Genomic DNA, 25,582 nt, shown 5'->3' with positions numbered 1-25,582 from the left:
ACATATTATAATTCTTGCTTTGGCTTTTTAAAAAAGTGATTTCTTTTCACAGTTGGAGGCACAGTGATTCACAGCTGTAAAGCTTGAAGCTTCTTGCCTTTAGCCATAAAAGAGCTATTCCCATTAAGTAACTTTTTTTTTTTCCAAGTAAAGCACTCTGTCCACCCTGTCTTTATTGTTGTGGTTCAGATAAGGGTCAAACTAAAAGTGCTGCATGCTCCCCTCAGGTTCCTGCCACTGACTGTGATTAGAGATGAGTGAATACTTGGCCAAACCTTGCCTATTTCTTAGCAGAATCTTCTCCCAGTTTAATTGGGTGGGCTGCTGATATATTGAGAGGTGGGAACTAGAAGACATTTTCTGGGAACACTTTTTTAATAATCTGAGTACTTAGTTCACGGTTGTGCATTAGACTTATCCGAGGTGTTTATAAATTTAACAGTTGCCAGCCCCAGCATGTTTTTTGGTCATGTTTTGTTTTAAGATCCCCAGATGATTTTAGTGGGCACCCGCAGAAACAATGGCCTTGTGTGTGCTTGGCTTCAATGCAAAAGTGGGTAGAATGTGGGAGATGCAAGTAAAATCATACAGCCAAGTACCTTCTCGTATATAGAAAACAGAGGCATCAATGGGAACACCAAGGAGGTGACAGTCTGGGTGGGGAAACCCTCAAGGTTGGTTTAGAGAAAGAGATTATTAGCGGAGTGACATTTGAGCTGAGTTTTGAAAGATAAGTAGAAAAGTGGGGTGGGGGAGTAGAATGTCCTTCCAGGTCAGACATATCAAACTCTAGGAAGATATTTGAGCAGTGCTAAAATTGTAACATGAGTCAGCACTTCTTTGCTTGGATCACAGACGCTTTAAATGCAGTCTTGTAATTTGAAAAAGTTTTTTTTCTTCAGAAGTGTAGTTCATGAATATATATTCATTACTAAAAATTCAATTAATAGGCTAAATGTTATATACTAAAAATAAGCAATACAGATAATTATTTCCCCTTCACTTTCTTTTGCTTTTCCAATCTTCAGTTCATAGGATAAAATGCTAAAATCTTACTGAATGTGAAAGGAAAACCTAAATGCTTCATTTATTTTTTTTGAGATAAAATTCACATATCATAAAATACACCCTTTTAAAATGTATAGTTCAGTGTTTTAACATATTCACAAAGTTGTGCAACCATCACCATTATCTAATTCCAGAACATTTCATTATCCCAAAAAGAAACCCTATACCCATTAGCAGTCGCTCTCCACCCCTATTCCCTCAACCACTCTCCACCCCTACTCCTGGCAGTCACTTACCTACTTTCTGTCTCTATGCGTGTGCCTATTCTGGACATTTCACATAAATGAAATCACATAATGTATGGCTTTTTGTGTCTGACTTCTTTTACCTAGCATGTTTTCAATGTTCATCCATATTGTAGCATGTATCACTACTTCATTTCCTTTTAAATTTTTTAGGCGAAGTTTTCTAAGTGCTATTGGCCTACTCTATCCATGGACAGCAAAAGCCAAGGATACAGAGGACCAACTGTGTTCATTGTACTACATACACAGTTTTATAAAAGGGACTTGAGCATCCACAGATTTTGGTATCTTGGGGGTTCCTGGAGCCAATCCCCTGACGATGACAGAGGGACGATTGTAACTGTTTTTGAGAAATGGCGATGCAGTGAGGCAAAGCAGAAGCTTTGTCAGGCAGAGAATCTGTTGGTTCCGTGAAAGTAGTCACATTTGAAACCTGCGTTGCTTTAGAACATTTAAGAAATATCCTTCAGCCTTGTGAGCCATTATTTAAAAAAAATTGTCAGCAGTAGTAAATCTCTGTCTTTAAAGATTAGATTTGATTGCTGGACACTGAGAAATTTTAGCGAATTCTGGTGAATAATGGTTAGGAATCAGCATTGTCTTTTATTCTTATCTCAAGCATTAAAAAACTTTCTGACCTTGACCAAGTCACTTTCCCGGGACCTCAGTTATTTCCAATTTCTATTTTAAAACTTGATGATTATGTGATCCCTTTGGGCGGAATTTAAAACAATGACAAGAAGCTGTGATCATATAATCCTGGAACTGATTTTCCCTTTTGATTTTTAAACGGGCTCTTAGGCAGTTCCAAAAAATTGCACAGATACTGAGTATTAGTATTCTGAAATAAATGTATAGCTTTCCTAACTAATATGAAGGCCTGTAGCCCATCTGCTGTGATAGTTTTAAAGCCTTTAAATGTTTGTATTCTCTTGGGATTCAGACTTTCGACCTTTTTGCATTATATATTCTCCTGAACACATTTATTCACTTCCCTTGGCTTCAGTCCACATTGATCAATGATTCCAAAATCCAGCACTGAGTTTCGAGTCTCTCCAATTGCCTACTTTTTATCTCCACTTAGACCTCTTGCAGGCATTTTAAAATCAACTTTTATTTACAATGGAATGTATTCATTTTGCTGTCTCCCCTCGTGTGCATCAGCACTTCTAGTGTTTCTTCTGTTTATCATCTCAACATCAACCTGGTTGCCTGAGATTTGCTCCCTCTCTTCTCCTCGCCGCCCCCCCCCCCCCATTCAGTTTGTTGTTAAGCCCAATTGATTCAACCTCGGAAATGCCTCTGCTTCTGCTAACACATTCCTGTCTCTCCCCCTCCCAGTTATCTTTGTATGTGGACTCTTATCCTTGCCTAGATTTTTTTGCAATAATCTCAGAACTCATCTTCCTGTCTTCACTTAGACACACAGACACTGTCTCTCTCCCTCCTTTCCTCCCTCCCTCTCCATTTTCCTGCCACATTATTCCAAAACACAGATGTGATCATGTTCCTCTCCACTGTGTATAGAATCAAATCCAAACTCCTTCACTTGCCATAAAAGGCTTTTTCACAACCTGGTCTTTTCATCTTAGTTATTTCATTGACATCTTCTTCTTTGTTTCCCCTCCTCTACAACCTCTGATACTGGTACTGTTTACCAGTTAAAATAATGTTTTTTCCAACTTTCGAATTATGCCATGTTTGCAGGGGAACATCCCTCATGAAATGAGGCTGTCCAGCACTCTGTTGGTTGGGTTTGTTTCCTCTGCTCTTCCGGGAGAACTTGACTGTAGTCATCTTGTTTATATCCCTTCTATCGAGTAGATTGTGGTTAACTAGAAATGCTATATTTTTTTCAAAATACTATTTTCTGTTATTTCTATAGGTGCCATGAAAAAATCAAGGATGAAATTTAAGTCACTGGCTTTATTTTCTGCCTTCCTCTTCAGCCACTCTGGGAAACAAATGTTGGTCCTATTGCTAATTGGCTCATTAATTACAGTGAAAAAAAATCTTTTTTTAAGAAAATTTATTTCTGACAAAAGTTTTCTACATTTAAGCTCTACAAGGTCATGGTTTGATGTATATCTACACTGTAAAGTGATTGGCACAAACTAACATATCTTTCACTTTCCATAGTTACCCTTTTTGTTGTGGTGGTGGTCAGAACACTTGAGATCTACTCTTAGCAAATTTAGCAAATTTCAGTTATACCCTACATTATTGTTAACTGTAGTCACCATGCTGTACGTTAGGTCTCCAGAACTTATTCATCTTATAACTGAAAGTTTGTACCCTTTGATCAGTATCTTTCCTTTTCTCCCATCTCTCAGCGTCTGGTAACCACCATTCTACTCTCTGTTACTTTGAATTTGACTTTTTTTTTAGATTCTTCACATAAGTGAGATCATGCATATTTGTCTTTCTGTGTCTGGCTTATTTCACTTAGCATAATTTCTTCCAGCTTCACCCATGTTGTTGCAACTGGCAGGATTTCTTTTTTAAAGCTGATGAAAAAATATTTTAATTTGCTCTTTGTAACTATTGGAAAAATAGAATATTTGATGATCCCTGGGTTAAGATTTTAAGCACTGTATATACTCTTTTAAAAGCCTGTAGACCCTTGCCCTCAGGGTTCACACACAAGCAGACTAGCCTTTTGTTTTCAACTGCTTAATTGATAATAGTGGATTGATCACAGCAGGGCCATAAAGAAAGGCATTGGAGAATTCCAGTGTCATCCCCCTTCATCGTAGAGATTACCTGAGCAGGTTTTCCTGTATTAGGATGCAAGGAGACCCTGATGGCCAGGAACCCAGTCCTAATCAGTGAGCTGGCCTGTGCTCCTTATGCCCCACAGGTGTGTATTTAAAAATGCAGCTATTTAGGTCTATCAGTGGAAAAGAAAGTAAAACTAGTGTTCTTATGAGTAAAGAAGTTAGAGCAGTTTTAATATTCTGAGCGTGCACAGACACACTTCTTTACTCCAAAGTGCTACTTTATTTCTTGAGTTGGATCATAGGGCCAGTCATGGTTATGTGTTTCTGATGTAAATTATGATCAGTGTGTTAATCTTTTTATTTATTTATTTATTTATTTATTTTTTGCGGAAGATTAGCCCTGAGCTAACATCTGCTGCCAATCCTCCTCTTTTTGCTGAGGAAGACTGGCCCTGAGCTAACATCCGTGCCCCTCTTCCTCTACTTTATATGTGGGATGCCTACCACAGCATGGCTTGCCATGCAGTGCCGTGTCCGCACCCAGGATCCAAACCGGTGAACCCCGAGCCTCCCCCTATGTGTTAATCTTTTAAACATTATGAGTATTAATGAGTATGTTGGATATCTGCTGTGTTCCTTATACTTATTGTAGACAGTTCCCTTTATTGTTTATGGCAGACTGAAAACAATATTCAAGTTAATTCTTCCTGCTTGATGTATGTCAGGCACTTCATTTTGCTATTAGCTGACAGATGTAGTCAGAGAATGATTTAATTCCAACATTTGATTTTAGTAAAATGAAAGCAAATGTATGACTGGACCAGGAGGGGTGGGATAGTGTAGAAACACACATTCATTTAAGAAAAAAGAAGATTGGGGCTGGCCCCGTGGCCGAGTGGTTAAGTTCGCGCGCTCTGCTCCAGGCGGCCCAGTGTTTCGTTGGTTCGAATCCTGGGCGCGGACATGGCACTGCTCATCAGACCATGCTGAGGCAGCGTCCCACATGCCACAACTAGAAGAACCCACAACGAAGAATACACAACTATGTACCGGAGGGCTTTGGGGAGAAAAAGAAAAAAATAAAATCTAAAAAAAAAAAAAAAAAAAAAGGAAGATTGTAGTTTTTTTAAAGCCCCAAACAAATGTTGCATTCTAAACCCAAAGATTCATTTTATAATTATAAAATCCTAGGTGTTTTACATCATCATGCTGTTTATTCTCTTTGTATCATAGAGTTAATCATATAACTGTTGGAAAACCAAAGTGTCTTGAAAATGTGATTAATAGCGAACAACAGAAATGTTGCCCATTTTGCTCAAGAGTCTTATTGTTATCACATCTCTACTGAGAAAGCTTTATAAAGGAAATGAGAAAGATTAAGAAAAGATATTTATATCCTCTGACAGGAAGAGCTCATAGATTGTCTCCTTCCTTAATCTTAATTTTTACAGCTTACCTTTTCCTTTAGATTCATTTGACTCCCGTATATGTGAAGGTGTTACCTCAAAGTGTTACCTAAGTTGTGTGCAAAATTGCCGAACCGTACCTCTTCTTTTAAGTGTACTTGAGAAGCATGGTTGGAGAGAAGTTGGTTGCATGGTGGTTGGAAGTTTCCCAGATTGTTAAATTCTGTTTGGGTCATTCACACTTGAGTATGGCTTAGTTTGAGCGTATTATCAGATTGTTCTTTGAAGAGCATGTAGCTGAGGTTTGCTGCTTTGAAGGGAGAGGAAGGTTCGGGGATTGTGCATGCTGTTGGTATAGTGTTGATTCTGACTTTATGAAACTCACGTATTGATACCAGTAAACCATCTTTTAAATCCTGAATTTGATTATTTTCTAATTGTTGGGTATGGACATTGTGGCTTCTGCCCATGTCAAGTCTAAGGGCTCCCAGACATCTGGGGACCTGAGGTGCTTGTGTGGGCACCCTTTAGGGTTGGCATTTCCTTAACTGACGTCACTGCCCTTCTACTTCCCAGCTAGCCTTTGTGTCCTTTGCTGAGCGGAGGGCAACAGGGGTAGGGTAATACTAGGTGGTGTGCAGGCAGATGGGCTAATCCTTACTCTGGCATTTCTGTGAACACGTGGAAATCATCACATACACAGTCATGCATTACTTAATGACAGGAATATGTACTGAGAAACGCGTTATTAGGCGATTTCATCGTTGTGTGAACATCATAGAGTGTACTTAGACAAACCTAGATGGTATAACCTACTACACACCTAGGCTACATGGTACTAATCTTATGGCACCACCGTCATACGTGTGGGCCATTGTTGACGGAAACGTCATTAATGCTGCACATGACTGTATGAAGTCGTTACTTAGGTGACTGAAAGGGTGAAAAGAGAACTTTAAGGTGTAGTGGAGGTAGCAACTATAGGAAGCAACTGTTACTACTCAGTCTGGGGGAAAAACAAAGCGAAAAGATAGAAAATATTAAAATTTAGAAATTTGGGAGAAAGAGGCCCAGCTGGGATCCAGACCTCTGAAGAGAGTCTGCTCCTCTCGAGGGAGGGGTGATGATTAAGCTGGTTCTTAGTATGGGATAAACGGCAAATTGGATGAATGTGGTGCAGAGATGTTGGGTGATGCTCACGGGCACCTCACGTAGACAAGAAGCCAGGAAGAGGCAAGTACCCTCTAGTATGGCCATCTGCAGGGTTTAACAGGGAATCCCTGGAAGAGCAGAAATGTGGTTTGTAGAGTCTCACCTTCAGAATCACAAAGTGTAGAAGGGCAAGTGAGAGACGATTACTTTATATGTGGCTCAGATAGAAATTTCCTAGTGTAGAGGTTTTAAAGATGGAAAGCTACCTGACCTTCTGGTCCAGCCCATGATAGATAGGGAAGGACAAGAAGCCCTTGAGATGTGCTAATACTTGGCTTGACTTCAGCCCTGCAGAATTAGGGATTTTATAAGGGCTTTTTAAATAAGTTCGGTTTTGTTTTGATTAAGCTTAGAGGTAGGAGTGTTCCCCCTCCCCGCCTTGTTTGACTGTCAGAGTTTTGGGCTTTTTTTAAGTAAGCATTATATGCTATAGGGAAATGCCTTTGTTCCAAATCAGTTGAATCTTTCCTCCACTTTATTGGGTCAACCCTCAAATCTCGGGAAAGACTAACTGTATGCCTTCAAGCTAGGATTGTTAGAAAAGAAAGTAGGATTAGAGAGAGAAAATGCCAAGGAGACAGGCAAATGGTGCCTCAAGAGTTTACCCTTTCCCTATCCTTGGTGACTTTCTCTGAATCAGCTCTAAGGACACTTTTTCATATACTATCAGAACAAATTAAGAAACGTATTTTCTGTTTTTAGCTCTGATACACCTTTTAGTTATAACTCTTCGTCATTCACCTAACATCAATGCATAGGTGTAAAGCTCTGCTGGATGCTGAGGGTTCCAAGTTCTAGCTGTGAAATGTGAAAAGAGCCCTTGACACTAGAGTGGGCTTCTCTTCCATGCTCTGCTGCTTGATAGGTTTCTGTGCACACTTGTATAAAATGTTTTCAGAGGTGGTTCTGAGGCTCAAAAGAAATAATGTATGTGAACATCTAAGTCAGTTTTAAGGATGAATTCAGGTGTCAGTCCCTACACTTTGGAATTCTAACTAAATTTCTCTAGCTTCCAATTCTTTAGCCTCTGAAAGTCCAATGTCCTGCCCACGGTTTGGCCATTTATCAAGTAGTTTAAGGGCTTGAAGTTTCCTTTTGTCTGTGGTTCGGGGATTGTGCATGTTGTTGACCTTGACACGCAGCTCACCCCTTTTAACAGTTTCCACAGAAGAATCCACTAATTGCAAGCATTTTGCAGGTTTAGTGATTTTTATTGAAGAGTTAGGCGTCAGTGGCCAGAAGCCACCTCATTTGCTCTTGGTGTTTTCCCTCTTTCTTCTTCTGTCTTTCCTCCTGCATTACTCCATTGCTCAGATTCTTAAATGCCTGGTCAGACAATGCAGCTGCTGCCCCCAAATCTCAGCAAGCATTCAGGTGAATAAAGAGCCCTGTCACCCCAAATTAAGACCTAGTTTCTGCCCTCAATAACCTCAAGATGAACATACAGTACACTTTTTTCCTTTTAAATCAACTTTATTAAGGTGTAATTTACATACAATTAAATGCACCCATTTTAGGTGTACAATTTACGTTTTGGCAAACGTGTACAGCTGTGAAACCACCAGCTCAGTTAAGATGTGGAACATTCCATCACCCCAGCACAGCACTTAATTAAAAGGTTATACTGTTTTGAAGTCCGTTTTCACTTTTTTAGAAGGAATATTTTTCTATGATGTTGCAGATTACCTTTATGACATCTTATTCCTATAGGTTTTGGTGTGATCATTATTTCTGGAGGTGTACTTTTGGCACATTCACAGTTTTTCCTTGGGATAAATACCAAGAGGTGGAATTGTTGACTGTTGGGTCAGCTGTAGTCCCACCAGCCACGTTGGTGAGAGCCAGTTTTCTCCACACTAAAGACCATTGGTTTTTTTTAATCTTTTATCTGTTCTGAGCTTTGAAGATTGTCTTGATAGTGGGACATTGTCACTTTCAGAATAGGGTTACTCAAAATGCTTATTCAGTTTCCCGAGGTGATTTTATTTAAAAACATTTTTTCTTGTTTTTTTGGGTAAGTGATACTTGCACATGTTACAAAATTCACCAAAAGGGTACTCATTGAAAAATGTCTCCTACCTCTGTTTCCCAGTCAGCTCATTCCTTTCCTCAAGGAAGCCACTGCTTACTTGGACCATTTAAATCAGTTATTTTATGATTTTGTAGCCTGTTATTTTCATTTAGATGCATTTTTACACAATATTATATGAGCCCACATTGTTAGCAAGCGTTAAGTCCAAAAATCACATTCCTTGAATGTGTTGCATATTTCAGAGACTCAGGGTATCCACATGAAGTGGATGAGTTTGACCCATTATTGTACACAGGTGTTCTATCATATACTATGTCTGCCTCAGTATGTGAATCTATGCTTATTTCAGTTACATTAAAATCTGAGTTGTCTGGGTCATCTCCTCCTCTGGCTCAGTAGCACAGGACAAGCTAATCATATGAAATCACAGAAGAATAAAAAAAAAAACTACTGAGTTACATACTCCACCTGGCTCTCTTAAAATTATTGAAGTTTCAAACCAAACTAATAATTTCTGAAATATTAAAGTCTGTAACCTCATGTTAATTTGGTTTCTTGCTCAATTTCATTTCAAATTCTTCCAAAAACCTTGAGGCAGAGGAGACTCTTCAGTATGTCAGCTGGTCAGTAATGAGCAAATGATCGTTATTAAAGTTGAGGAAAATTACTATTAGATCAGGAAAGCCGCTAAAGGGGCAGAAGAAACTTAAGCCTGATATGTCTGGGGCTTAGTGTTTGGTCCTTGAAGTGTACAACTTGTAGGAAGGTATCAAGGCTAAGGCTTTTGAACAGAAGTATGAAATAGTTTGTGAATATTGGGTTTGGAATTTTAAAAAGTCCTTTTTTCCTGCATACTCCTGCCATTTACAGCCATCTCTGGCTCCTTAGAGCCTTAGGCCTACAGTTTTTGGGAGTTCTTGAATCCCCTTTTTTACCCAGTCATTATTTTTCTTTCCTCTGTGGGGTTGATCTCAGTAGTAGTTAGATCTGTTCATTCAACTGGTGTGGAATGTGATACACACTCTGGCTCTCAGCATTGGGACTGCAAACATCAGACCTGGCCTTGACCTATAGGAACTGGTGTAGAGGGGGAGACAGGCAGAAAGGTGGCTTTCTACAGAAGGCACACATCTACTTTCCAAAAATACTCAGGAGCATTTAGTCAGTTGCTTACCTCTTAACTGACAGATGACTTTCCCAATGGTAGAAATACTGTTTTGTGGACAAAATAATGACTTATGGCTTAAATGGCTTAGGTCTACTTAGTAATTCTCAAATGCAAAAGGATTTGGGGTATGCAGAGATGTGTCATTGTGTGTGGTCGGAGCACAGCATCTGGAGCCAGGCTCTCTGGGCTTGACTTCTAGCTCTGCCAAATACTATCTTGGACATCTTCACTTGACCTCTCTGCTGCTTTATCTGCTTAATGTTCTACTGTAGCTCTAGGGAGGCTGGGAGGATTAGAGTGCAGAGAACAGAGCCTAACATAGTAGTGAGCCTTATTTAATGTTGGTTATTACTGTTTTCTGATTTTGCAGAGATGCTGCTTCACCATAAATCTAAAAGAATGGACGTCTTCCCAGTGTGGGAAAACTGTTTGTCATTTATGTATTAGTCTCACAAAATAGGTAACATTAAACATAACTCTCTGAAGTGTGGTATGGATTTTTAAAGCACACTATCAACAGTAGGTAGGAAAATGGGATATCTGGGGTACATAATATATTTTGATTTTATTAGAATTATCGTATAATCAATTTTCCATGAGTTAGACAATAATAATGTTTTTACAGCTGCTAAAGTGAAGCTTTATTCTTTAATTCAAAGTATTTAGGATCTTGCACTGCACACCTTCGGGGGTGCCATTTGTGCAGAATATGATGTGAATGGTCTTCTCCTGGAGCTGTGCAGCGTGGCAGAATTGTTAAAGGATGCTTGTTTTGGGGGAGACAGAAACCCTAATATCTGACGCTTTTAATATATCTCAGAGTTAGTATGCAGAGTGTGAAAAAACTAATTTTTCCTTCCTAGTGGTTTGGATTTTGGACAAAATTCTGTCAGTGGCACAGTTGGATTGAGACTGCAAATCTGAACCAACTGTAACTTGTTTTTATTTGCCAAATACCAAACATTTGAACCCCTCTGCTTCCATCTGTCTTGTCTGTTAATATAAGCCTAGACCTTTCCTATTAGTGGAGTCCTCAGGCGTTTGGCACTTAAATTTTGTTGTGATTACTGCATTTGAAAATCCTGAAGTAACTGGTAACCGATGAAAAGGGTTGAGTGAGTAGTGTATGGTAGCTGTAGAAGTGTAGCCACTAGCTTGTAGGCCAGGAGAATTGCCTGTTTATTGCAAAGAGTATTGATTGATTTGCCTATAAAGCAACCAAAAAAGCAAGATGCAGTGACACTGTAAATAAAAAAATGTAAACTTATTAAAGAACAGATTAAAGTGTTTTTAAGGGCTGTTGTCTTTATCAGAACAAAATATAAACATACTAGAATGTTAACCAGACTTTGGTAATTAGGTGTATGGCTAATTTTAAGTTGATTTCATATTTTTCATTAATCAGCAGGTGAAAAAAATGGGGAAAAAAGCAGGTACTGTTAGCAACAAATTTCTTCATTATTTAGATAATGAGCATTGGCATGGATGCTGGGGATACAGTCCATAATATTCCTCCCCTCAGCAGGGAAGATGAAAAGGTCTAGTGGTTAAGATTCAGCGCTCTCACCGCCGCCACCTGGGTTTGTTTCTCCATCAGGTTGTCATACTGTGGCAGCTGCATGTTACTTTAATGCTGAAAGCTATGCCACGGGTATTTCAAATACCAGCAGAGTCACACATGGTGGACAGGTTTCAGCAGACCTTCCAGGCTAAGACTAGGAAGACCTGGCCACTCACTTCCGAAAAAATGGGCCATGGAAACCCTATGAATAGCAGCAGAGCATTGTCTGATATAGTGCCAGAAGGTGAGAGGATGATGCAAAAAGCCTAGGCAGGGCTGTGCTCAGTTGTGCTGTGTACAGGGTTGCTAGGAGTCAGAATCGACTCCATGGCTCTAACAACAAAATTACAAGATTAAAGAGTATTACAAAAGGGGACCTTCTAGTAGAAGGAAGCAGGTAGCAGTAAGATTTAACCATTCCAATAATAAAATAATCAACGTTAGTGTTAGGGAGAACCTTTGAAATGTTCAAGGGACTAAATTTTAGAAGGCTAGGGAGGTTAAATGCATTGTGTATAGTTGCATAACAAGGTGGTACAATTAGAACTGGGATTAAATTCCGATGTCCTAGCTGTGTTTTTTCCCCACTAGGTATACCACGCTGCCTAGTTGAAGTCAGCTCTTTAATGTGAAATTCACTCCCTCTTTAGAGACTCTTAAACTAGTTAGAATTTCCTTGATAAAGAGGTTAACTGACTTCAGTGCTCTCCTCGTTCCACCCTATTTGATCCCAAAGAGATATTTAGCTTCTTAACCTGTTCATTTTCCCTCCAGTCTATTAACTCTTACCTTTTGTTCACTTTTTCTCTGTCTAGTTTAGACTCTGTATTTTTAGCAAGCAACAGAAGTCAACTTTGGCTAGTTTAAGTAGAAATAGTATTTGTTGAGTTATTAGGTACCTAATGCAATCTTCGGGAGTGCTAAAGAAAAAGGCAGCTGGGAACAAGGCTCAGAATCACATCACAGTGGAAACTTCACTGCCAGGATTGTGTGTAACACACTGTGCAGTGTGATTGCTGATGCCAAGTGCAGGATGCTACACGAGAACCTCTTCCATTGCTGTCTAGAGGTGACTACTGCTGTTCCCTCCAGAATGAATCCTTTCATGTCTTAACTTCTCGTGCACAGGTTTTGACTGAGCCTAGGTCTCACATGCTTAGTTGCAAGAGAGGAAGTACAATTAAAGCTTCTATTAAGGGAGTTGAGGACCCATAAAGGTTGAGGGGGTATTATTCCCAAACAAGGGTATTGTAGCTGTTGGGTGGGGCAAAAGGAATGACAGGTGTCTACCATGAACCTCTTTTTGCCATATACTGCCAGGTAGTCATTTTGTGTGACCATAGATAAGTTTTTCTATTTTTCTACAACAGTTATTTCAAAATTTCACATTCTTCTTAAGCTCTCAACCCCAACATTACACTAAGGAAGGGGAAGGAAGATATGAACAAATGGGGGAGTTTTTACCATGTCTTAATAGTAGATAAATTTATAGATAAATGGCTAAAATTACACATAAAGGCCTTAAAATGAGTTATCAACTTCAAATAACCAGTTAAAATTTTAAGAAAGAAAGAAACACACGATCTAGATCATTTCTGATTTAAAATCTGAATTTTATAGAAGTACACGTTTATTGGTTTTTGCTAATTTCATCACTCATAATTTTAGTGTTCACTGTTCAGAAACAGGCATTAAAAATTCCCCTAGTTTTCGTTCAGGATGAATACGGAAGACCTTTCCTCTCCCATCTACTCAGTTACGGACTCCCTCCGAGAATCTAAAATATGCAAGTGGTTTTTTTTTAATGCTTTTTGATGGGTTTGTTAACAGTGCTTTAAGGACCTTGGCACAACAGCAATCTCAATAAAGTGTTCCTAAGCTGGATCCTCTCTTCGTTCAGAGTTCTAAGATATTATTCCTAAGACACAGAATTCATTAAGACAGGCAGAAAGTTACATTATTCAAATCACTAAAGGCTTATTTTTATTTTTTGAGCTAGTGCTAAAGAAAGTCCAGGCAATGAAGTGTTACATCATCCATCAAATCAGAAACCAAGAGAAAATGGAGAAGCTTAGCTTCTATGAGTCTACTAATTACAGTGCTGGGTAGTCAAAGGAATCTTTCAAAAAACAAAGAGGTGGAAAGTTCTTATCTTTCCAGAAAACTTAAGATGTTTTTAAAAATAAAGAGGAGCATATATGCCCCCCTTAGTCCCCTTGTTCATATAGTATCCATAACCCACACCTGTACCTTCTCCGAGAGCTTGACATACCCATTCTAAAATGCATCGTTCAAAAACTGACTACTGTATACTCACAATGAAATAAATTCCTGAGGGGCAAGGGACTCTGTTTTACTCTTCCTTTGAGTGAGTTGATACCACTATGTCATGTACAAAATAAGCAGTTAATAAACATTTGTTAGTAAATTCATATTTCAAAGTCACAAGAACATTTCAGAGCATATAGATTTCTTGCCACATCAAAGATAGGCAAAAAGGCTTACCATGTAATAGATAATTCATTTATCTTAATTTATCTTCATTTACTTCATTTCTACTTCATTTATCTTAATAAGATTGTATACTTCTTCGGTTGCCAGTCCCGAAAGAAAAAAGAAAAGAAAAATGACTTTATGGCTTAAATTAATTTACCTCTTTCATGAAGCACTTCTTCATGATTATGAAGGACTGAAAATAGCCCTTCTTTAACTTTTCTGCTATTTACTGTCCTGCCAAACATTTGACATTTACTGTTCATGTTGTTAATTGTCTTTCTGTATACCACTGAGATTAAGAAAACAGGCTCTGACGCCAGACTGAGTAGAGCCCAAAAGTTGGGATTTTACTCTTGGCTCTGCCACTTGATAGCTTTGGTTATATTGTAAGTGGTCACTCTTAGATTCTCATCTGTACAATGGGTATGTGGATTAAATGAGTTAATGCATGTAGAGCACTCAAATCAGTATTTGGCAGTTAATTTTTATTATTACTTCAACCTTTGTTGATTCTTTGCATATCTGGGAACAATGCTTGATAATCGCATAGAGTCCCGTATAGAATTTATGGAGTAGTTGTGAGGGGAGGAAAAGAAACACAGACTACAATATAACCTGATGTGTTTAGTGGGGCAGAAGAATTGGAAGATGGTACACAAGGAAATCAAGGAATTCGGTCTAACGATTTTTCTTCTTGGAGGCACAGTTTGTTAGTAGTTTTCTTTTCTTTTTTTTTTTTCTTTTGAGGATGCTTAGCCCTGAGCTAACATCTGCTGCTAATCCTCCTCCTTTTGCTGAGGAAGACTGGCCCTGAGCTAACATCGTGCCCATCTTCCTCTACTTTATATGTGAGACACCTGCCACAGCATGACTTGCTAGGCAGTGCCATGTCCACACCCGGGATCCGAACCAGTGAACCCCGGGCTGCCAAAGTGGAATGTGCGCACTTAACCGCTGCGCCACCGGGCTGGCCCCTTATTAGTAGTTTTCATCCCTTGTCCCTGATTGGAATGATCTTAAATGCTGTTCCTGGGGTAGAAGTTACCAGCTAACACAGCAGGTATAGTAATTGTCATCAGCTCAGTGTGGTACCTAAGCATGCACGCATCGTTGAACAAGCATTTATTTAGCACTTCACCACCACCATTTGCTAGCTGGAGTTCCCATCTTCAAATAGTTTAGGGTCTGACAAGTCAACCAACAGTCATGTGCTCGTTATAGTAAGAGGAGTGGTGGTAATGCACAGGAAATGGGGAGTACAGGGGAGATACTTCCAGGCTGACTCAGAACTGAGAAACAAAGTGGTCGGATATACTTATACTTAGCCTTTTAGAAGTTTCTTTCTGTCTCCCAAGTCTTTCCTTTTCACTGAACCTCACAGAAGTGTTGATCTGATCTTGGGTTGAGGGGAAAAATTAGAATGTAGAGATTTCTAGCCCAAGTCGTCCCACCCCATCTCTTGGCTATTACTCCAAGTGGGAATAGAGAGTACTTTCCTAACTGTTGCTCAATCGACTGGAAATAAAGCTTTTCAGCAAAGGGAGACCTTGGTCTAAACTCTTTTAAGATTTAGTCCTTGGTACCCAGAGCCTTTGAAAGAGCTACCTCCATTTTTCCTTCTCTGAATCTGCCACCTAAGAAACCATGAGGTTTAAGTGTGTGGGAGTAGAGGGAGAAGAAGAGCAAGGAGGAGGATGTGCTTTGAGAATCATTATTCTCATCTCACTTTAGGATAAGCCATCTAAAAAACTTCACGAATGAGGGTGAAATAGTTAACTTTTATGAGTATCAGTTTTTTTATTTGCAAAGGAAAAGGGATTGAGATAAGTAGGTGATGTTTTCCGTCCACTAGGGGGTAGTGTGGACTGTAAAATTTAAAATTATTCTTATTTCTTCATGCAGTTGGCTTGTTTGAATTAATTTTTGTCTATGCAATATTTTTTTGAAATTGCTACAAATCGTTTTCAAACACAATCTTGTGACTGTAACAAACAATAATACTTATATACATTCCTGTTAGTAGTGATTCAGATGTTCCCATAGTACGTTTTGTATAGAATTTTTGAGGGGAAAATAGTGGTGCTTTAAAGTTTTTATGATGTCTTAATCACTATATGAAATATAAGTTAAATTATTCCTAATCATCTGAAAGTAACATCCTTATAACATGATTATCTTGTGTTTCACTGTCCTCTATGGTAGTTACTAGCCCCATGTGGCTATTGAGCGGTTGAAATGTGGCTAGTTTGAGTTGATATGTGCTGTAAATATATATGTCACACATTGGATTTTGAAGACTTAGTATTAAAAAAGATTCTAAAATATATCATTGATTTTATGTTGATTACATGTTGAAATAATACTATTTTGAATATATTGGGTTAAATAAAATAGTAAAATTAATTTTACCTGTTCTTACTTTTTAATGTGACTACAAAAAAATTTACAATTGCATATGTGGCGTACGTTATATTTCTGTTAGACAGTACTGCTGCAGAGAAAAGCATTCAACCATTTTTATCATGGCAGACCTCTAGCTGGACTGTGATTTGTAAGGAGGTAGTACAGTGAAGAGATTGAGCACAACTTCGGTTTTGTTTCTAGTCCCAGCTAGAATACATACAAGCTGTTCTACTGTAAGGAGATGTATGCATTCCTATTCTGTGTTAACAAACAAAATCGTGCAGCGAAAACCACAGGGCTCATGGATAAAATGTTAGGGATTTGACGCTCAGAAACATCATTGATAACATTTAAAAAATGCCCACTTACAGGGGTGAACTTGTAGATGCCCTCAAGTAGTTGTGTATATAATGAAAAATTGACTTTTGCTTTATTAGTAATCCCCAAAAGGAGCCCCTGTTTGTTAATATTTTAGAATCACTTAAAGATGTAATGACAGGGGTTGGAGTAGGACAGAGTAGGTATCATTGAGGCATCTCTTATTCTTTTAAGACTTATTTTTGTGATGACAAAATTGATAGAGTTATTGAGTATAGTCAGATAGCTCTTGGGTGAAATGAGCTAAAAGATCTACAGTTGGCATTATTAGTCATAGATTGCATTTTTGTGTTTCAGAGAATATTCTTTTTCTTTTTTTTTTTTTTTGAGGAAGATTAGCTCTAAGCTAACATCCGTGCCCATCTTCCTCCACTATCTATGTGGGACGCCTACCACAGCAGGGCTTGCCAAGCAGTGCCTTGTCCGCACGCGAGATCTGAACTGGGGAACCGCGGGCCGACAAAGCGGAATGTGCGAACTTAACCGCTGCACCACCGGGCTGGCCCCCAGAGAATATTCTTAATGGGGAGAAACCTAATTGCTGTAGATATGATGTGTTGGGAGTATATGTAGATAGTTACTAACTGACCAACTTTTCTCACATGCAAATTGCCAGTATTTTTCTAAGAATACTGTTTAATTTCTTTAAAATTTTACTATACACAGTTCAGTCATTGCTTCACAAAATGTATAATAAGACTTTACATTGCTTCATAGTGAGCACAACTTATTGTTGAACTTAAAAATAGGAAAAGTCTTGGGGCTGGCCCCGTGGCCGAGTGGTTAAGTTCGCGCGCTCCGCTGCAGGCGGCCCAGTGTTTCATTGGTTCGAATCCTGGGCGCGGACATGGCACTGCTTGTCAAACCATGCTGAGGCAGCGTCCCACATGCCACAACTAGAAGAACCCACAACGAAGAATACACAACTATGTACCGGGGGGCTTTGGGGAGAAAAAGGAAAAAATAAAATCTTAAAAAAAAAAAAAAAATAGGAAAAGTCTTGGGGCCGGCCCCATGGCCGAGTGGTTAAGTTCGTGTGCTCCGCTGCGGTGGCCCAGGGTTTCGCTGGTTCGGATCCTGGGTGCAGACATGGCACCACTCATCAGGCCACCCTGAGGCGGCGTCCCACATGCCACAACTAGGACTCACAACTAAAATATACAACTATGAACTGGGGGGATTTGGGGAGAAAAAGCAGGAAAAAAACCAGAAAGATTGGCAATAGTTGTTAGCGCAAGTGCCAGTCTTTAGAAAAGAAAAAAAACTGGAACAGTCCTAATTAATGGAGTTTAGTTGACAGAATGTCAAGTGTTGTAGTTTACTATGGTATAATTCTGGGATTTGCTCTTTGAGTCCCAAGAGGTCTTTTGATAATCAGATTAATTTAATGTGTTATTTAGTTCCTTTAAAAAAGTATTTGTAGCATGAACTGTTGTACACATTCTGTAAGGTGAGATAATTTCCTTGAGAATGTCTTATTGCCACTTAAGTCCACACTCTACTTTTAAGTACTTCTTTTTAGTAACTAATTTCCTAAATGTAGTTTACAGTACTTTCTGTTCAGCATGGCCTAAGCTCAGTTCTACCTGCGATTCAGTCCTAGGATCGCTTTTAAACAAGTAGGATCACAAAATGCAACTAAAGCTTATTCTGTTTTCTTTAAAAATACTTATTTAATCAATCTTGAGATTTGTTATTGTGCTTTGTTGTTACCCTACATTCTTTTCTGAGTTGGTTATATATGACTGTGGCTTTCTTGTGTGATCTCATTTGTCAAGTCCTTTTAGAATGTTATCTCATGTGATCTTCATAGCAACTCTGCATGAGAGGTAATGTTAACTATATAGATGAGGAAGCTGGGACTCAGAGCAATGTAAATTACTAGCTCAAAAGTATAGTTAAGTGAGCAGTACGGTAAGAATTTGGACCTCTTATTTAGGCTTGAAGAAATCATACTGTCCTTCTACCAAAGAATAGTATAAAACTAGAAGGTGTTTAACAGTGAACCATGTGTGAGTAGTAGCAGGAAGGATTTTATTTCCTACCCAGTTTTTGCCTTTTTAGGGAAAAAAATTGACACAAAACTCTGTGGATGAGACTTGTTCCACTTGGTTTGGATTTTATTTTTTTCCTCTCATAATTTATGCTGTGGGTTGTTTGGGAAATCAGTGCCATGTAGTCAGATAATTAGGCATCTGTTCATTGTATCATTAGAACTGAACAAAATTTGTTAGAACTTGAGAGCACATAAAAACTTTTTCAAGAAGGTTTCCACACCTAAACGCTTATTTTAGAATGTCTTCCAATTAAATCTTAGAATTGACCAGGCCACGTGATATGTTTAATATGTACATTCTTTAGAAAGACTGTCTGGTCCTGAGGGTGAGCTGAAGATGAGGATGAGAATGCTCTCTCTCTCTCACAGTGTGTACTGAGAGTGATTTTGAAGCTATTTTGGGATATGATCTTGGAGGCCCTTCTGGTCGCTTTTTATAGCTTTGAATAGAGCTGCTACTATTTTGTGTAACCAGGGAGAGGTGTTTGGGGGGGCTCTTGGACCCCAGCTTTCTCTTTTTTCCAGTCTCCCTCTTGATGACTTTCTGAAAATATGAAGACCTAGGGCAAAACAAAAGGGGGATAAAGGTGAGGAAATGTCAGAATTCAAGAATTTTGCCATCCAATTCTTTTCTCATTCCTTTACAACTACTTTTCAGTCTTAATATATTTACTTTTTTCATAAAAATGAAGAGCAGCCTCTTCGTTCTAGTTGCCTGTTGGAGGACTTCTCAGGATGGGAGACTTCATTGTTGCCTCTCGAGACGTTTAATGCTCTGAAAATGGTTTCCTTTGAACCTGAAGAACGTTTTGCTGAAAGTCCCTTAGAGCATTTCAGTTTCTCATTTGCCCTTGCATTGTCACAATTAAAACAAAACCAAAAAAACTAGTCTTGATTTAAAGTCTTATAGGCATTACTTTAAATGGCTTAAAATGATTTAACACATTTGGGGGAAGGGTTTGATTTAGTGTCTGCATCTTATGACTCTTTCAGTGTCTGTGCTGACAGAGAAATCCTTTTTTAGTAGAGGCACTGTAGGCTCTAGTAGAATGAAATGGTGTGAGGTGTATACTTTTTCTTAAGTGAAGGCAGCATAAATATAATACTCTCATTCTTTGTTTTTCATACATAAAATCTTAGATATAGCAGTATTCTGAACATTTTTGACCATACATGTCTATTCAAAATGTTGAAAATGTATTATTATAAAATTACACATACTATTGTCAGTTTGTATATTGAATATTAACATTTTTCTCGCTAAAAAGAAATTATTTATAAATAGAAGTTAGATTATTTCTTCCCACGCCTGAATGGATCCTTCTGTTTTCTTCCTCTGATGTGCACATCCTGCTTTGAATAACACTGCTTTAATGGTAAAGACGAAATTCTCATAGTTTATTCTTTGTAACATCAAATAGAGTCATAATTCCTCAAGTGTTTATTGACCATCTATCGTGCCAGACACTGTTCCAGGTGCTGAGGATATAGTAGTAAATGAAACATACTCAAATCTCTCCTTTTATGGGCTTCCATTCTGAACAAAATAAGTGAAACCTGTAATATGTTAGTACTGCTGTGGAGGTACAGTAGGGGAGCACAGATAGGGAGGGCATGGGAGAGGGTGGAATGGGGTTTGCAGTTTCAATTATGGAGGCTTCACTGAGAAGACACATTTGAATGATGATCTTAGGAGCTGAGGGACCAGCCATAAAGAAGTTTGGGAGAAGAAGAGCAAGTGCAGAGCCCCTGAGGGAGGAGCGTGCCTGGCAGGTTAAAGAACTACAAAGAAGCTAGTCTGGCTGGAGCAAGCATAGCTGAAGATGAGGAAGAGGTAGGCGGAGTGAGGGGATCATATAAAGCCTCTTTCTGGGGAGACGTTATAAAGACTTTGACTTTTAAAAGGTCAGTGGAAAATAGCTCCAGGAGGGAGAGGAAAGCAAGGTCAGAAGACGGGAGAACAAGTTAGGGGGCTATTGCAGTGTGCCAAGTGAGAGCTAAGGATGGCTTGGATGAGAAGTGTAGCAGTGGGGTGGTGAGAAGCAGACGCAGTCCAGTCGTGGGTAGATTTCGAGTTCAAGCCAACAAAATTTGCTCATCAGGTTAAATGTGTCAGGTAAGAAGGAAAAGATGGTGAACTGGAAGGATGGATTTATGGTTAACTCACATGAGGAAGGCTTTGGGGGAAGAGCAGGTTGAGGGTAGGGAAGGTCCTGCTAAGTTTGGGGTGCTTATTAGACGTTCAAGAGGAGCTGTTGAACAAGCAGTTATAGACAGGGGAGAGATCTGTGCTAGATATGAATCTGGGGAGGCTTCAGCATATACAGAGTATAGTTAGTATTTAAATTCAGTGGACTAGATGAGATCACTCTGCAAGTATGTAGACAGAAAGAAGTCCTAGGACAGAGCCCTGGCAGACTTCAGTGTTGGGGAGATAGGGATGAAGCCTTGCAAGGAGGAGGGCAGACCAGCGGGGTAGGATGTTGCATTTAGATCAAGTAAGATGAAGATTAAGCATTGGCCATTTGATTTAACTGTGTAGGAACCACTGGTGACATCAACAAGCAGGTTAGTAGCTAGAGCCTGATTGGAGAGTTGTGTTCAAGATAGGAGGGGAGGAGAGAAATTGGAGACAAGCATGTACAGATAACTTTCATAGAGGAGCAAAGCAATGGGGCAGTAGCTGGCAGGAAAGAGTCGGGTCAAGGTCATTTTCTTCTCTTATTGGGAGAAATTATAGCAAGTGTATACAGTTTGGGGAAAGATCCAATAAAGACGGGAAAACTGATGATTCAGGAGAGGAGAGAGATGCTAGAGCAATGTCCTTGAGTAGGTGAGGAGGAGATAAGGCCTAGCGCTCAAAAGGAGAGGTCGGCATTAGCCTAGAGTGACAGTCATTCCTTCATAGTGATGGAACATGTGGGCGCACAGATGCAGATAGGTGTACAAATGCTACAGTGGGAACTTAAGGAAGTTTCTGTTTTCTCATGAAATAGAAAGCAGAGTCATCAGCCAAAAGTGAGGATGAGAATGGAGATGTTGGAGGTTTGAAGAGAGAGGAGGAAGAATGTTACAGTTATTTAGGAGAGAGGGAAAAAGATGGAAGAGATAACTGATGATATGATTGTTGAAGGGCAGTAAGGGTCTCTTTGAAGTTTATTGTCAATTTTAGAGATTAAACAGCATGCCTGTATGTATTTCTCTAGCCCTGTTTAGGTGCCTAGGCATTCGTCCTTCCTTCTGTTATATTTTTCAGAGGGGAGATTTTTACTGGCTTTGAAAACTAACTTTACTTTTTTAAACAGCTGAGTTTTGGTAGAGTTTAAACAGGGCAAGTTGCCTTACCTACGTAGTAATCCTCGTGCTTTCGTTTTCGTTTCCTTGAGTATAAAATCAGTTTCGTTAACCTAATTTTATTATCAACATATTTGTAGACATTTGTCACTGTAATGTTTATGATGGGTCATCAGTATTTACTTGCAGTTTCATTCAGTTGATTGTGATTATTTAAGGGGTCTTTTCTCTGAACTTTGCATTTTATAAACTATTAAATAAAAACCCATTGGGGGCTTAGAAAGGTTCTTTTATGTCCAATTCCGAGATGAACTTTCTAATTTTTATTTTAGTGTTTAGCAAAATGACATTTGTCTAACAAATGCATTATGTTTTTCTGTTGTAGGAAACCCAGCGTTTGCTGGCAGAACCAGTTCCCGGGATTAAAGCAGAACCAGATGAGAGCAACGCCCGTTATTTTCATGTGGTCATTGCTGGCCCCCAGGATTCCCCCTTTGAGGGAGGGACTTTTAAACTTGAACTATTCCTTCCAGAAGAATACCCGATGGCAGCCCCTAAAGTACGTTTCATGACCAAAATTTATCATCCTAATGTAGACAAGTTGGGAAGAATATGTTTAGATATTTTGAAAGGTAAGTGTTATCTTAATCATTATATGCTATTGAGATTTCTCCTTTTTCTCTTATGCATTCCATGTTGAGAATCTGAACATTGTAATCTTGCCTTGTATAAAGACCACAGAGGTCTGTGGGAGGGAGATGCAGCAGTTCTGGCACTGTTTCTTCATGCTTGATCGTTCTGGGCCTGTTGCCTTCGTAGATAAGTGGTCCCCAGCACTGCAGATCCGCACGGTTCTGCTATCGATCCAGGCTTTGTTAAGTGCTCCCAATCCAGATGACCCGTTAGCAAATGATGTAGCGGAGCAGTGGAAGACCAACGAAGCCCAAGCCATAGAAACAGGTATTTAATATTTAATATTCCTTCTTCCTTACAGCGCTCCCACTTTTTAAAACATTTGTATTACCTTTAAAAAATTTTTTAGGGTCTTAACAAGAAAAATTAAAAAATATTAAAAAGAATAAATCAGATCCTGCTTATAAAGTATGTACATACCTCTTAACAAAACATATTCAAGCTTCATCTTACGGCCTGCTACCTGACCCCCAAATTTAAAGACAATTATAGAGCTCCTGTAATTGGGAGATCTTGAACTCTTGTTTAACTACATCTGATTTAACAAATACTGAGTGTCTGTTATTCATCTAGCAGTATGTAATGATAATGGGAAACTTTTGAACTCTTTTAGGCTGTTTTTGCAGTTTGATTAAATTTAACTGTGTATCAGTGTATGGCTAGGGAGTTTGAAATCAGTAAACTTCTTCCTGCTACAGATTTTAACACAATTAGTAGGGAGCATTATATATCTAGAAATGAAGCAGACAAAAAAGACAGCTCTTCATCTTGTTGGATTTTATAGAACTTCTGAATTCCATTGTAGTGTTTTGGTAATTAGACATGGTATAGACAGACAGTCTTTCTGCCCTGATACAGATTATGGAAAATGGCATTAAGAGATTACAGCATGACATTTCAATAATTAACTAATAGTGTTTGTTTACTTTTTTATGGAGTTTGGAAAGTAACATATTGAACTAAGTAAAATAATGATTCCTGTTTGTTTTTGTCTACAGCTAGAGCATGGACTAGGCTATATGCCATGAATAATATTTAAATCGATCTGATCATCAAGTGTGCATCACTTCTCCTGTTCTGCCAAGACTTCTTCCTTTTTTGTTTGCATTTAATGGACACAGTCTTAGAAACATTACAGAATAAAAGCCCAGACATCTTCAGTCCTTTGGTGATTAAATGCACATTAGCAAATCTATGTCTTGTCCTGATTCACTGTTGCAAAGCATGAGCAGAGGCTAGAAGTATCATCTGGATTGTTGCGAAACGTTTAAAAGCAGTGGCCCATCTCTGCTTTTATTCATTTTCCCCATCATGGTTTAAGTATAAAGCACTGTGAATGACGTAGTTGTCAGGGTTAGCTGCAGGGGTGTGGGTGGTTTTCTTTATTTTATTATTATTTTTTTGGAGGGGGGGAGGTAGTTTTATTTTAATTTAATGGGCTCCTTTCCCCCTTTTTATGGTGATCTAATTGCATTGGTTAAAAGCAGCTAACCAGTTCTTTAGAGTATGCTCTCTAGCCAAGTCTAACTTTATTTAGACGCTGTAGATGGACAAGCTTGATTGTTTGAACCAAAATGGGAACATTAAACAAACATCACAGCCCTCACTAATAATATTGTGACTTTGCTGTCAAGTGTAGAATCCTCCCTTCAAGAAAAAGCTTGTGACCATTTTGTATGGCTTGTCTGGAAACTTCTGTAAATCTTATGTTTTAGTAAAATATTTTTTGTTATTCTACTTTGCCTTTGTACAGTTTATTTTACTGTGTTTATTTCATTTTCCCAATGTGACAATCGTATTTAAAAATTAATACTGATAGAACATTCTGTTTTGGTCTTCACCATCTGACAAATTGAATGGCAAGAGGTGGATTTTGCCAGTTTCTTTTCACTGATGCAAATTTGTGTGAAGATATCACTGAATGGAGTATTTATAAGCTGGCCCTGAGCATGCATAAAGCATCAGTGTCTCACATTTTTTTACCTCCTAGAAATTTGAAATAAATGTGTTTGTGTTGTCTGATTAGACTGTCATTGATGTCTTGCCACAATATTTGAAAATTACTGTACAGGAGAGTCACAGCAAAGCAGCAGTTGTGACTGACTTTGTGTAGGACTTTCACGTGTTGTGCCACATTTTTGTCTGGCATTTGGGTTTTGACCTTCTCCTTAGTTTTTGTCTGAAAACTTCATGTGTGACCGTGACGTGTGTTATTAGGAAACACCAATCTGATGATCATTTGGGGTTTGCTGAGGCATTTATGAATCTTCCTTACAGACCTGATGAGCAAATCTCAGGCAACCAGCTTGCATAAGTGTCATCAGAAAGGTTTCTTCTTGGAGAGCATCAGGTCCTCAGTTAATGACTCTTCCTTTCATCACTCTAGTGTTTGCTGTGGGAGCTCCTTTTATTCTTTAATTTGATATTCAGTAATTTTTTTGCATTGACAGAGTTCCTCCCCCCACAAAACTGTTCTTTCCCAACCCTCGCCATATCTAATTCCTGATTCTTGTTATTTTTAAGTCATCAATGTAGCCAGTCATAAGTATGTAAATGTTAACCTGTGGGTTGGAACCTTTGTCTCTTGCAGTTTAAGGTAATGGATATTGTAGCCCATCTGAATCATCCCCACTCTTCCTCTCGTAACTTCTGGAGTTTCTTCAGAATGTGGTGTATTTTATTGTGCTCCTATGTAAGATGAAGAATTATCTATTAAAATTACATTTTCAACATACAAAAGTTTTTGATGACTGGTAACTGGTATCCTGATATACAGATTAATGCATTGCTTGGAAACAAATGTTAGTTTAATTCAGAATAAAATTGTTCATAACCCTAATATTGTAAATT

The 25,582-nt window shown here is 38.7% G+C and overlaps 1 protein-coding gene across 1 annotated transcript in view; it reads left to right on the top strand.

The window, feature by feature from the left end:
- Positions 1–24,469, top strand: part of UBE2N (ubiquitin conjugating enzyme E2 N) — a 34,777-nt gene extending 10,308 nt beyond the window's left edge. The window contains exons 2-4 of the mRNA XM_070599486.1: positions 22,425–22,671; positions 22,859–22,999; positions 23,731–24,469. Coding sequence (XP_070455587.1) covers positions 22,425–22,671; positions 22,859–22,999; positions 23,731–23,771 — 429 coding nt within the window. The 3' untranslated portion in view covers positions 23,772–24,469. The remainder of the gene's footprint in view (positions 1–22,424; positions 22,672–22,858; positions 23,000–23,730) is intronic.
- The last annotated feature ends 1,113 nt before the right edge of the window (positions 24,470–25,582 follow it).

The sequence above is a fragment of the Equus przewalskii genome, chromosome 29, assembly GCF_037783145.1.
Source record: "Equus przewalskii isolate Varuska chromosome 29, EquPr2, whole genome shotgun sequence".
In the NCBI taxonomy this organism is placed as follows: Eukaryota; Metazoa; Chordata; class Mammalia; order Perissodactyla; family Equidae; genus Equus; species Equus przewalskii.
The sequence above is the reverse complement of the archived record's forward strand: the minus strand, read 5'-3'. Positions and strand labels throughout refer to the sequence as shown.